The 14,029-nt window shown below is 39.2% G+C and overlaps 1 protein-coding gene and 1 long non-coding RNA gene across 2 annotated transcripts in view; both read right to left on the reverse strand.

Annotated features, from left to right (window-relative positions):
- Positions 1–635: 635 nt before the first annotated feature.
- On the reverse strand, positions 636–10,392 carry LOC146662033 (homeobox protein DLX-6-like). Its single transcript, XM_085418415.1, has 3 exons — positions 1,529–10,392; positions 1,343–1,426; positions 636–1,194 (listed from the first exon to the last, which is right to left on the reverse strand). The coding sequence occupies exons 1-3, from the start codon at positions 1,796–1,798 to the stop codon at positions 916–918; spliced, it is 633 nt and encodes a 210-aa protein (XP_085274541.1). The 5' UTR covers positions 1,799–10,392; the 3' UTR covers positions 636–915.
- A 10-nt stretch (positions 10,393–10,402) lies between these two features.
- The window catches only part of LOC146662034 (uncharacterized), a 7,417-nt gene continuing 3,790 nt past the window's right edge, over positions 10,403–14,029 (reverse strand). The window contains exons 2-3 of the long non-coding RNA XR_014913297.1: positions 10,532–10,916; positions 10,403–10,429 (exon numbers count right to left, since the gene is read on the reverse strand). This is a non-coding gene — a long non-coding RNA (uncharacterized LOC146662034). The remainder of the gene's footprint in view (positions 10,430–10,531; positions 10,917–14,029) is intronic.

Below are 14,029 nucleotides of genomic sequence, written 5' to 3' on the forward strand. Positions count from 1 at the left end.
AAACAACCAGAGCAAGAAGTTAAATCAAAATCATCTAACACAGATCTAGTTGACATGAAAGCAGAACAAGCAAAACTGTTCTCAACTCACCAGTGAGAAATACCCATAAAAATCATGATATACACCAGTTTGTCCTACTGAAAACGTTAGGTCCAGATGAACAGAATCAACTTTTTGGGATTTCCTTACCTGGATGATTGAGCACGCATCAAGGTATTTACAGAAGCCACAGATTCTATTGAATTCTAATATTTCTAAAATCAATGGGTTTTAAGATAAAGGGCCTAATGTTCACCCCATACCTACCATTTACTAAAAGTACAGAAAACAGAACAGATCAGAATCCTGATATCCTGTCAGCTCAGTCATTGATACCAGCTACTATTTACAATATCTGTGATATTGAACATTAACTGTTGTAAGGCTCTCCACCTTGGCTGATGTGTGAAGGAGAAAGCACACACCCACCTGTGACAAGAAACCAAACATGAGATTTCATTACACTTTTTAACACCAAATATGTTTGAGACTCAATAAAAATGACGCATGGAGAAAGTATTTTGTTTTAGCAAAGTCCTCATTTATTGGAAGAAAAATCATTACAGATTCATGTTGACTTTACAACAGTTACACCATATAAAAAGTGGACTTTATCAATCACTCACACAAGCCTTAATCTACCCCACCAACTATGACCAAGCTAATTTTTCCTGGTTTTGTAAAAGTGTAAATGACGAAGAAGTTCACTGAGTTTTATCAAACCTGCCTCTGTGTTAACTTTTAAATAAGTTTACATTAAAATGAAAACATAAAAAAAATAACATTAGCGTCCAGTATATCAGAAATGCTCATCTTAAGGCTTCAGAATGATAGTTGAGAAATGAAAGAGAGATGTAACAGTAGCTACAGCCATCTTTAGCTGTTAGCAAGGCTCTCCGCTTTCTCTGTAAAAACTTGCACTGTGAAGTCCAGGGTTGTTATATTCCATGCAGTGCTTAAGACACCAGTGTTGCAATCATAATGTCCGTTGCCTGGTGGCATCGACCAGCCAAACATCTGGGGTGAGTTGTGGAGGGTCCATTGAGGTCCAGAGACAACATTGCCCACAGCATCAGGATAGTGGGCCTGATTATTTGCACCCTTTCTCATGAAGCTGATGTCCAGTTGTTCGCTGAGTGAGGATGCTCCCTGAAACTGAATCACAGACAGATGCACAGTCAGTAAAACCACAATACAGAGTTCTTGTTTTAAATTATAATCAATACGCTTCATCTAATTAAATGAATTCCCCAGATAGTGACTGAATTAAAAACAGTTCTGTTTAATAATTGGAGATACTTACATAAAGCGGGACGCCCTGATTGAGATGCTGAGAATCTGGAATCCTCCTAAACTTTCTTCTTCGGTTTTGAAACCAAGTCTTCACCTAAAGATGGAGGGAAACAGAAGAAATTTAATGAGTACAATAGACCCAACATTCAAAACGAATTCAGTTCCTTATGTTCTAGTAACCTTGAAAAACACTCACCTGTTTGTAGGTCAGTCCTGTCAGCTCTGCCAACTCTGTCATCTCTTGTGGGTCAGGGTAAATTTTCTGATTAATGTGCTGGACCAGAGTTTTTAACTGGCTGTCTGAGAACAGCCCTCGGGTCCTTCCTTTGAGCATCTTGGCCTTTTCTTCCTTCACACACGTAGTACTTGTTACAGTGTTGCTGCCCTCCTGGTTTCTTGGGGAAGCAAAAACCAGTTCCTCCTCCATGATGGAGCTGGAAACAGCTTCAGCATTGTGTTGATGCATGCTCAGTCATCAGGTAAGTAAATCCGTAAAGGTTGATTCAGTTCACCTGGATGTAATGTTTTCAATGGGAGAAATGTTTTGTGACTTCTTCAGTCTGAGACCTTTTGGGATTTAAGACTTATCAATTTAACTTTTGTTTATTATTTCTATTAGAAAGTCAGTCGTGCCAAAACATATAAGTAACTGACCCATGTGGACCATATAGACTTGTGCTTACTTGTCCTATTGTGTCTTTACCCTCACAGACTTGTGGAGATATGTCAGCGGCCCTGAAGGGAGTCTTTCCTTGGAAGAACTCGCTACATGGGCGGAGAGTGCTCTACAAATGGAGATGATCAACAAAACTACTGATACCTCTGAGGCTGTTTCCAGTTCAGTCTCAGAGCAGAAACAAGATTTTGCTGTCCCAAGAAGCCAGGATGGCAACATCACTGCCACTCTGCACCCTCCCAGCACTGCTCCAGAGAAACCTAAAGGAAAGGCCCGGGTGGTGTTCACAGAGAGACAGTTGATTATTCTTGTCTAACACTTTAATGCGAAACATTACTATGAGCCAAGAGAGATGAAACAGCTGGCACAGATGACAGGACTGACCTACAAACAGGTGAGTGTTTTTCAACTTGTTAGAATCTAAGAAATTGAATTTCGGGTCCATTGTACTCATGAAATGTTTTCTGTTTTCTTCTATCTTTAGGTAAAAACTTGGTTTCAAAACAGACGGAGTAAGTTTAGGAGGAGGTCACATCCTCAGCATGTGAATCAGGGCGTCCCACTTCATGTAAGTATCTCCTATTATTGAAAAGCCCTGTTTCTGATTCTGTCATTATCTGGGGAATTGATTGTATTTAATGAAATGTAATGTCAATAATTTAAAAGAAGTATTCTGGTTTTACTGACAGTGAATCTGTGGTTCAATTTCAGGGAGAGGGACAGCCCCCACTCAGGGAGTTGTATACCCAGCACCTGGAGGTAAACTCAATCACAAATGGTGCATATTATCATCATGCTGTGGACCATTTTGCAGCTGGACCTCAATGGACCTTCCCCACCTCGCCCCGGATGTTTGGCTGGTCAATGCCACCAGGCAACGTCAATAAAGGAGGCTGGAAGTATGACTAAACACTAAAGTTCATCTAAAGAATCTGGACCTGGATCAAAGATTTTCCCAGGTATACCTCAAATAACATCCCTAGCTTTGAATACTTCATCTTAAAAAACCCGAAATGATACATTGAAAAGTTTCTGCCTCTGTGATTATCTTCCTAAGACTCTAAATGTTGGGTTTGCTTTTAATTATTCACAAGTCTGATGTTTGGAGTAAAGCCTCCAAAAAGCATTTTATTGTCACCTTTTCTACTCTCTGCCCTATGAAACTGAAGTCTTGAAATGAAACATGCAATGTTATTAAATCTTCCCCTTACTGAACACCTGAAGTCAGCTCAATTAAAGTGTAGGATGCTCCTGATGGGCATGTATGTTTGTATCAGGGCTGTGTTGGGATCTGTCAGGGGATGTTACGGATGGGGCATGGTGGCTGGAGGTTGCCAGGTTCTTGCTCACAATCCCACCGATGATCATGACTGGGAAGCGTACCAGCAACCAGGCGCCTTGCAGCAGGAGCACGGTGGTGTCCAGCAGAGCCTGAGTGGAGCTGTCAGAACAGAGGAGCTGCAGGAATGAAACATCAAGTTAATAAATGAGCAGCACTGAGTCTAATAATCCATGTAATGTTGCCTTTGAGAGTTTCTGAAAAGCATTATGCCATGAGGTGTTTTTTAATTTTCTGAATGTGAGCAAAGAAATTCAAAGTGAATACAGATTAATGAATAAATCATTAACTGAATGAACGTGGATTGATATTGTACATTCAGCTATTAGATGATGATAACACCAGAGGTGCCCAACCCAATCTAACACTGTATATCTGAAACTATGACAGGCACGAAGTCATTCATGCCTGCTCAAATACTTTGAGTTTATCATCTAAATGTTACAAACAAACTTGGTGTGTTCGATTACAGTGCCGTCAACCTCTGAAGAAATTACAGCCAGAAGATTCCTGCTGATGATGTCACATTTTCAAGAAATGTTATAAAGAACATGGCAACTTTATTAGTCACACTTTGGTAGCACCAGGTTGGATCTTCTTTTGCCTTCAGATCTTCTTTGAGTCATCATGATTCAACAACAAGCTTAAAACACTCCTCAGACATTTTCATCCTTGTTGACATGACAACATGGCACAGTTGCTGCAAATTAGATGGCTGCACATCAATCATGTGAAACTTCTGTTACACCACATCCTAAAGCTGCACCGTTGTATTTGAGTTCAGTGAAGTCTATGGGCTCAAATTGTGGTCATAAATATTTTGTACTTGTAAACCAGTTTTGTACTTGGCACACACAAATTCATTTTAAACATACAAAATTGATTTACAAGTACAAAATATTTATGACCACAATTTGAGCCCATAGAAGTCCTTGTGATGTTGAAGAAACCAGCTCCAGATGGTCAGAGCTTTGTGACATGACTTATCCTTCTTGAAGCATTCAGCAGAAGATGGCACACAGTCAGTTCTGACCTTTCAAATGTTACATCAGAAATTGAAACTCATCACACCAGAAAACATCTCTCCAATCTTCTGTTGTCCAACTTTCCAAGTTTTTTTGACCTGTAGCTCGAGTTTCCTGTATTTAGCTGACATGAGTGGTACTTGGTGTGGTCTTCTGCTGCATCTTGCTGATGTGCATTCAAAGATGCTCTTCTGCACACCTCAGTTGTAAAAGTAGTAATTGTAGTTTCTGTTGTCTTCTTTCAATTCAAAGCAGTCTATCATTCTCCTTCAGGGATTCTAAAGGCCCTAAATGTTCTCTCAAGGTCGCACTTTGAATGTTGTTTATTGGCAAAAGATGAGACTCACTTATATTTATCAGACTGAGACCTGGCTGCCATGGATTCATGAGTGGGCTGGCTCTCACAGGAAAACACCAAGATGGCAAATGTGACTATGGCAGCACCAATACAGTCAGAAAAATCCTGAGTGCAAAAAGTATTTCCATCAATGAAGAAAGTTGTTCAGAGAGCTTGGATCAGCTGGAGAAACTGTGTTCAACGTGCACACACTTCTGAACCTGCACTGCTGCACTAAAACAAAGACAGTTACAATATCTACACAGTGCTAGTCTATATAAGACAATGGAGGGATCTGAGGCTGACTTTGTGCTTCTAGCTTGAGTCCAGCCTTTTTAATCAGAAGAAGACTGACTTGGGAAATAATGAACAGTAGATGGCAGTAACACACCACTGATGCATCTAGCCTGCCAAACCCAAAGAAGAAGAACATGGCAGCAAGATTTCTGAAAGATTCACTCACTTTTCAACAATCCCACCAAATATTGTAGATCATGATTGTAAGAGGCCTGTCTGAACTTAATATACAGATTTCATGCTGTTGTTAACTGTGTCATTTCTGATGGTTATGTTTAAGAGGTTTGTATTGAAAGTATTTTGTGATAGTTTATGGTGGGTCATGTGATTTGGGCGGTATTGATTGCTTATTTTAGGCACCTGTTCATGCAGTGTCAGTTGGAGCAGAGAGGATTGCTGAGTTTTTGGTTCTCTTGCGTGTAGAGCTGGGCGATATGAGATTTTTTCATATCACGATATGTTTTTTTCATTTCAGGCGATAACGATATCTATCACGATATAAGCCAAATAACTATATTTGTAAGATTTAAATGTGCCGTTGCTCACAAGTAAAATGTGAAATAATCAGCAGCTTGTTTTTATTTAAATATTTATTTCCCATAATAAGTTCAACAGGGTAGATGTACTTAAGGAACATGAGACTTTTTCAGATAAATAAAGGCAAATATTGCAAACTACACAAAAGGCAGCCGCTAAAGCGTTTAAGTTTCAAAACAGAACAAACAAAAACAGACTAAATTGTCAATTCCACTTAGAAACAAAATATTAATTCTAAAAATAAATCTTAGTTTGTTTTACAGAAGAACAGACAAAACTGACTAACTTTTGTCAATATCAAATAAACTGAGAACTAAAAGGAAATTCTCAATCTCTCCTTGTTGTATAGCTTAGCTTTTCAAACAGTTTTAACAGTTACTTTAGTCTGACAAAAGCCGAATGACGAATTAGCGCTTCCAGTCAGAGACTGAGGCTACGTCCACACGTACACGGGTATTTTTGAAAACGGAGATTTTCCGTTTTCGTTTTAAAAAATAATCCCGTCCACACATAAAGGCAGAAATGAAGGAAAACGCTGCTATGAACATGCCAAAGCAGCAGGTGGCGCTAGATTCCTAACCGTGCAGAAATGTTGGCCAATCAGAAGTCTAGAAGCCTCGGTGGGAAAAAGTAAACAAAGCTGGGGCATAGAAGCAGAACCGAGTCGTATGTGTGGACGGACAGTAACTGTGTGTATATGTAAGCATTTAAACACTGCAGAGAGTAGAATTAACAGTATTGTAGAAATTCATTTCACCGAAACAATAACGTGGCGCACAGTGTGACGCATGCACCAGTTTATTGTATTTCCAGACTTGCTTTCGGCACAATTTACAGTGCACGCTACTCTGTTTTTTGTCAGACTTGAAATAGCCGAAATACCTTCACACTACAGAACTTCTATGGCTCTTCCGTTCGACAATCTCTCCGGCGTTGGAACCATCATCTGTTTTCTCTTCGGTCACGCTCGGTTGATTTTTCTAGTCGGCACACTCATTTCCTCCATTACGCGCTGGCTCCATTACCCGCTGGCTGCTTCCCAAACAAACACGTGCGGCTTGGCACTTGTGCTGTATGTAACAAGTCACGCGACGTGACACTGCGGCTGTGATTGGTTCGGCTCTGCGCTACTTAGTTTGGATTTTTTAATTTTAAGAGGACAAGAGCGGCGAGGTGTATCGCGATAGCTTAATTTCTCTATCGAGTAAAAGTTATATCGCGATACATATCGTTATCGTTCTATCGCCCAGCTCTACTTGCGTGCTTCGCTTTAGTTTGTTTCCCTTAGTTTTCTTCTGTTATTGTTAAAGATTTAAAGTTCTTTTCTGTCTCAGTGAATCACTGTTTTTGTGGAAGGCGTCACAAAAGTATTCAGGTCCAGTCTCACCTTCTCAGCAACTTTTCATTTGATCCTGAAGTTGCTTAAATTTGCCAACAAAAATCCATCTATGGAAGAATCTCTACATGGAGCATGGCATCAAGGATGGAGAGGATTAAAGTCAGCAGATGTGGATCCAGACACGGAGGTAGGCCCTGACGGTTAAATAATTGCTGAAGTGAAGTTAGAAGCTTCATTTACTGGTGGATGTGCACAATAAGCTGCCCTGTTAATTGAAAAGATTTGGCATGCATAGCCTGTTTGGGGCTGTTGGTCTGCAGGATTGTTTGCTGCTGATTGCTGAGAGTTGAATGTGCGTGGGCACCGATGATGGTGTTTGTACTGAAATCTTGACACTGCTTTCTCCCTCCACAATTGAACAGGGAGTCCACTTCAGTCCAGTTTGAAGAAACTGGTTTAAGCTGTTGGGAAGCATGAATCAGATGGTTGGGTGTAGAGCATCTGTTTAAATCTCTTTGGCACATTTCAACATCAATCTGGTATAGATCCACTCAGATGAAGATCTTGCACATTGCACTCACTCTGGCCTCAGTTAAAAAGGCCCTCAGCAGTCAATGGTTTGGTCAAGAAGGTGTTGAGATTGACCTACATGCCTTTAAAAGAGCTTCAGCTCTCCCTACATGAATGTGGCAGAAACTCTTGGAACATTACACTGTCTTGAATTAAAGGTGGATGTTGGTTAGTTAACAGTTTGATTTTGGTCCTTTTCTCTCAGTTGAATTGATAAACGGCTTTCGTCTTAAAATCTACTACTCGTTGTCAGTTTCTTTGTCTCTCGCCACGGCATCTGACAAAGAGATGCTCTAAAGTAGGGGTAGGGAACTCCAGGCCTCAAGAGCTGGTTTCCTGCAGATTTTAGATGTGTCCTTGATCCAACAAGGCTGAAATAAATGGCTAAATTAGCTGCTCAACATGTCTTGAAGTTCTCCAGAGGCTGGTAATGACCTAATCATTTGATTCAGGTGTGGTGAACCAGGATGAGCCTGACATCAGTGTGGTTGTTAATGCTGCAAAACAGGATGGTTTAAACAGATGCTTCGAAACCTCTGCAACAAACCACCTGCTCCAGCAGAGATACTTAAACCAGTTTTGTGTTCCAGTCTGTGAAGCTGCAAAAATGGCAGACTGGAAGACTCTGATGGCTTTCATCAATCAGAATCTCAACAGGTATGTACTCAGCATTGTTGCCCAATGAGCAATGTTCAAGTGAAATCTGGTGGCAAATTTTATGAATGCAGCCAAAATGCAGAGTGTTTGTGTGATGCTATTCTGTATAAGAGTGAGCAATTTAGCCATTATTTAATTACTTTTTTGGTATCATTCAATGTTCTAAAGTGACTTGTGCCAAAGCATAACGGTAAATATTCTGACCCATGTGGACCATATAGTTATAATCATCCCTCCTTTTTCTCTTGTCGGTTTTTTTGTTTTTTTGTTTAGGCGAAGACTTGTTGTCAGAACTGAAGGAGGAAGTTTAGGAAAACCAGCACATGATGCAGATAAATTTGAGCACTGTGGCTTGACAGGAGCAGGTCCTGCCTTACCTGAACACCTTTTTCAGTGATGGAGCTTCCTGTTTGTATCCAAACACTGGGTCAGTTAAAGAGGGTGGAGGGGTAAAGAAAGGCCACTTCCTCCCTTGTGTTGGTGTAGCTGAAGTTGTAGAAGTTAAATATTGCACAGTACTGTGTCAATATTTTCTCCTCTTGCCTTTGGTGCAGTTTATCCATCTAGATTATTTTGGTATGGACAACCCACTTTTGTAGTTTTTGCTGAGCTCTGTCTCTGAAAAGTAACGTTTCCATCCTAAAGAAATCCAGACTGTGTTACAGATCTACTGACCTTGTAGGAATTCTTTTCTTTCCTCTGAACTACATCTGCTAACCATATCAGTGTCCTAGAGGAAGCACGTAAAGGCTTTGAACAAGAAGCTTGACTTCATGACAGGCTTCATGCTTCTTTGTAGTTGGCAGGTGTAGACACTGCACCAGATTTCTGAGTTTCAACAAATTCATGCATTTCAATAATATTTGGGACTAGAAAAGGTGGCAGTCAAGAAACGGGCAGTGCTTCATTTAACAAAGTCAATATTTACAGCAGAAAAGATGCAGGTCTAGATCATTGGCTTTAAATATTTATTAAAAACCCTGGACTAACCTCCAGCCTTAAAACATGTTTAGCATAAAAATATTAACAGGTGTAATTAAGACATGTGTGCACAAAGTCTTTCAAATACAGCCTCTGTCATGTCAAGAAACATGAACAGAACATTTAAAATGGCTGTCAGATAAAATCTACAGCAAACCTGATATGCTGCCAGTGCCAGCTAGTTTCCATGTTGGAAAAACACAGATGTGGAAGTGCTTTAAATTTCTCTGGAAACCACCAGCATGTGGTTTCACAATCAGACCTCCACGCATCATATTTCTGCCATGTTGTTTTTGAGACCAGTATGGCAAAAATCCTCATCTTGAGGCTCCAGAATGAGAATTCACAAATAAAAGGGGCAGTAACAGCAGCTACAGCCATCTTTATGCTGTTAGCAAGGCTCTCCACTTTGTGTAGAAACTTGCACTGTGAAGTCCGGGGTTGTTTACATTCAATGCAATGCTGAAGACACTGGTGTTGCAATCATCATCTACATTATTTCTACAATTATTGGAAAATGAAACAACACATTTTCATCTCTTAATGTTATATAAAAAAACCTGTGATGGTGCTCTCTCTGATTTTCCAGTTTGTGTTTTGGATAGACTAAAATGTATTTACAATAGCCAGAGCCGACTGAATTCAAATATTTCTAAAATCTAATGGATTAAAAATAAAGGACCTAAAATTTACCCTGACTTCTATTTACTAAAAGAGATCAAATCTGAGACTCTGCTATGTTGAGCTACATAAAAGCAGAAATAGTAAAATTTAATACAAAAAAGCTGATATACATTAGTGTCTGTAATTAAAGGAGCATTAGCAGCTGGCAAGGCTCTCCACTTGCTCCTTCAAAACTTGTATTGTGAAGCCCGAATTTGTTTACATTCATACCAGTGTTTAAAACAACAGGGTTGAATTCATATCAGTTGTCCAGTGGCATCGACCAGCCAAACATCTGGTATGTTGTTGTTGTTTTTTTTTTTGTTTGTTTTGTTGTTGTTGTTTTTTGTGGAGGGTCCATTGAGGTCCAGGCACAACCTTGCCCACAGGATGATGATAGGGGCCCTGATAATTTGCACCATTTGTGATTGAGTTTACCTCCAGGTGTTGGGTGTACTCCCTGAAACTGAATCACTGAAAGATGCAGAGTCAGTTCTTGTGTAATTATAGTCAATACATTTCACCAAATGCAATTAATTCCCAAGATAATGACTGAATTAAAAACAGTTCTGTTTAATAATTGGAGATACTTGCATGAAGTGGGACGCCCTGATTGAGATGCTGAGAATCTGGACTCCTCCTAAACTTTTCCTTCTGTTTTGAACCAAGTCTTCACCTAAAGATGGAAGAAAACAGAAAATATTTAATGAGTACAATAGACCCAAAATTCAAAATGAATTCAGTTTCTCATGTTCTAGTAACCTTGAAAAACACTCACCTGTTTGTAGGTCAGTCCTGTCACCTCTGTCATCTCCCGTGGGTCATGGTAACATTTTTGGTTAAAGTGATGGACAAGAGGTTTTTATCTGGCTGTCTGAGAACAGCCCCCGGGTCCTTCCTTTGACCACCTGGGTCTTTTCTTCATTCTCACACATAGTGCTTTTGACATTCTGGTTCTGTGGGACAGCAAAACTGTTCCTCTGTGACAGAGCTGGAAACAGCTTCAGCAGCCTCAAAGATGTTGTTCCTCGTCTCCTTATTGAGAGCACTCCCCACCCATGCAGTGAGCTCTGCCATGGGGAGACTTCCTTCAAGGCTGCCGCCAGAACTCCACAAGTCTATATGGTCCACATGGCTCAGCTCATCTGTGGTGCCATGACTCACTGTAGAAAAGCCAATTATACCAGGGTAAACTGCTGAGTGGATTTTAAGGCCTAGAGTTGGTGTAGGCAAGAATGCACAGGACTGAAAAAATCATTTTTCCCTCATTGATCCGCATTCATTGATTCATTGTTTAGAAAACTTAAAAAAAAAAAAAAACATTTAGAAAGTGGTCAAATAAATGAGCTCTCCTAAAACCTTCCACCTTATCTTTCTGAATATTCATCTTTGTTTGCAATTTATCATTTTAACCACTGATGTCTGAAGAAAAAGTGTAATCTCACAGATAATGACCTGTTTGTAGTATTGGGCGGCAGGATTTCAGTTTCTTTATACCAGTGATATCAAAGTGATGCTGCAAGAGGTCGTTTATAAATTTGTAATCAGCTGTGTAAGATGGTAGCCTGGTATCATCTGCATATTAACTCACCTCCACATTTACTGTGGGAAATGGCCACTGATGTGTGAGTGGGTTTGTTTCACAACTGCTGTGAGCCAGTGGCTGTGATTGGGCTGGGTTCACTGAAGGCAGGTGTATTTGATTGCACTCTAGTCTAGTCTACTTATACTCCAGACTACAAGTACTGCTGTTAGTGATGGCCAAATGAAGCTTTCTGAAGTGTTAAAGCTTGTATTGGCCAAAAGTATGAAGAGCAGCTTGAATCTACAACTTTGAAATGAACTGCTTCATTATCATTGCCCAGTCACAGCTTCTGTTTAACATCATGTGATAATTCTGTCTGATATCAGGCTAACGTTGTGGTGCTTTGAACCTGTATTTTTCTCTGTGTGACACAATTTTATGTCTGTCTCATGAATAAATGTGATGAATAAATTTGTTTAAACATGAACAATGGTGTGGTCTCCCTTTACTAGTAATTTAACATTTGTAAACATAACAGACCAAAAACATACAAGAATTTGCCTCCACTTAGACTTCTTCTGTTCTTTGGATTCATCATCAAACCATAAAGTGCTCTGCTGTGAGAATAATCTCTGAAGACTTGGTTTAACTACAATTAAATATAATAAACGCACAATATTTGGGCCTTTGTAAAATTCAATCGCTAGTAAACTGATGATAAATAACATGGAAAAATATTTTTCTTTAATCCCTTGAACGGTTTTTATTTATTATCAAATGATGATGATATAGGAACCAAAATTGATTCAGCTAATAAAAGTGAATCTCATCCCATACCATTACCTGCTGGAATTAAGTTATACAGGAGCTTAAAAATGTGATTTATTAAAATAAATTATGGATTTTTTAGCAAACAAAACAGAATGCAATTAAACTACATTTTGGCTCCTGTTTAACTAATATTTGCATTACTTCTAAGACTTTTCCTGTAATATCAGTGCAAAGATGACAGTGTTAAAAGTGCAGAACTGTAATTTTGATTGGACGTGATGTAATTGTCTCAAACTGTACAATTCTGTGAGCAACAGCAGTTAATGATGGTCCGTTTGAAGCTGAAGACCGCATCACTGTGCTGCAGAAATACTGTGTCGGGGCTTGGTACGTCACTGCTTTAGTCCTTGACTCAATGGTTTATAAGGAAGTGAATCACTGGTGGGATTTGTGGTGTGTGTTAGTGATTTTGTGCAAGAGATCAGTGTGCAACATATTGAAATACATTATTGGTCCAAGCCGTCATAAATAGTAAGTAGTGGGAAGAAAATGACCTTCAATGTTAAGCTTTTTGTTGACGTGTACAGTGTAGTATAAGCATTAGAAGATCTTAAATAAAACGGTAACAATTATGTAAAAGTCATTTTAATGAAAATGAACAGGAACTTTATAGATTTTCAAAGAAAGAATATGAAAACAACACTTTTTTTAAAAACGGTGCTCATCAAAATAGAAAACTGAACTTTTAACTTCCATCCATCTGTTCATTTAACTTAGAAGGAAGAAATGTCCTGCTGGTTAGGTGCATGTGCTCCCCTGTTATCTTTAACTAAGTGAGTTCACTTTGTGGCTGGGTGTTGTCTCAGTGTTCTCTCAGTATTCTCTCATCACAAACCTGTTTTATTTGACATTTCTCTTGTGCATGAGTTTAAAGCTGGTGCTCCACCCTGCCGCTGCTCTCTTCTCCTCCAGTGTCACAAGGTGTGCCACAGGCTTCATTCTAGTCCTGAGATGTGACATTGGATAATGGCCAGAAAAGAGTTTTACAGATTGTGATTTTTCCTGAGTGAAGTGAAATGGACTGGCATTTATGTAGCACTTTTCTAGTTTTGCTCTTAACTCATGACACTTTTTCATATATATTCATTCAGCACTTTCATAAATGTAAGCGCTTTAGTCGACTTAAATTAGGAGCTCTGGCACATTTTGAATAACCTTTTAACCCTTTAAAACCAGTCAGAGCGGGCACGCTCTGTTTTGCGTAACTATTTTTAAATCCCGGTAGCACTGCAACCACGTAAGCTAGCGAAAAAATTGTTTTTGCATATGAAACCGAAGGAGTTGTACTTACATCTTATGCCATCAGCTTGTCCTAAGTCAGTTTCCTTCCACATAAAGCTTTGCAAAAACTGCATAAAAAGCACTTGCAGCAACAAAAACATAATATTCCAGAAACACGCTTTGCCGATCCGATCAGCTGTTTGTAACACTTCCTACGTCCATCAGCGCGAACTATCGCATGTCCGCCATGACCTGCCCGAAACCGGAAGTGACGTCATTTTCGCGGAAATGTAGTTTTTTACCATCAAGGCCTCATGAGCCTATACTTGTGTCTTTAAAAGTTATCTTTGACTTTATGACTTTCCGTGTCGTTTCTGGGATGCTCAGGACTCATATTGCACTGCTGGAAATAGTTTATTTTGATGCACATGCTGTTTTTTTGCAAATTTGGATTATAATATTTATTTTTTGTTTTTCCTGCAGTATATAAAAATTGGTGTATTTCAAAAATAAAACTATGAAGACACTTAAAATAAATTTCCTGTGGTGGGAAACTGTTTTGTGCAACTTTTTTGTATTTACAGTTTTGAGGGATAAGCCTCTTAAATTTCTCTAACTAGAAATATATGTTAAAAAGACAAAAACGATTTTATATTTCGTTGTAGTTTATTGCACTTTTTTGCAATTTATGCAATTACT

The sequence above is a fragment of the Rhamphochromis longiceps genome, linkage group LG9 (genome assembly GCF_057381845.1).
Source record: "Rhamphochromis longiceps isolate RC_006_pf linkage group LG9, R_longiceps_female_GT1.1, whole genome shotgun sequence".
NCBI classification, from domain to species: Eukaryota; Metazoa; Chordata; class Actinopteri; order Cichliformes; family Cichlidae; genus Rhamphochromis; species Rhamphochromis longiceps.

Coding starts and splice junctions, on each gene's coding strand:
- LOC146662033 (XM_085418415.1), bottom strand. CDS start 1,798: ATGCATCAACACAATGCTGAAGCTGTTTCCAGCTCCATCATGGAGGAG. Junction 1,427..1,528: donor CAGGACTGACCTACAAACAG/GTGAGTGTTTTT, acceptor CTCCATCTTTAG/GTGAAGACTTGGTTTCAAAA. Junction 1,195..1,342: donor ATCAGGGCGTCCCGCTTTAT/GTAAGTATCTCC, acceptor TCTGTGATTCAG/TTTCAGGGAGCATCCTCACT.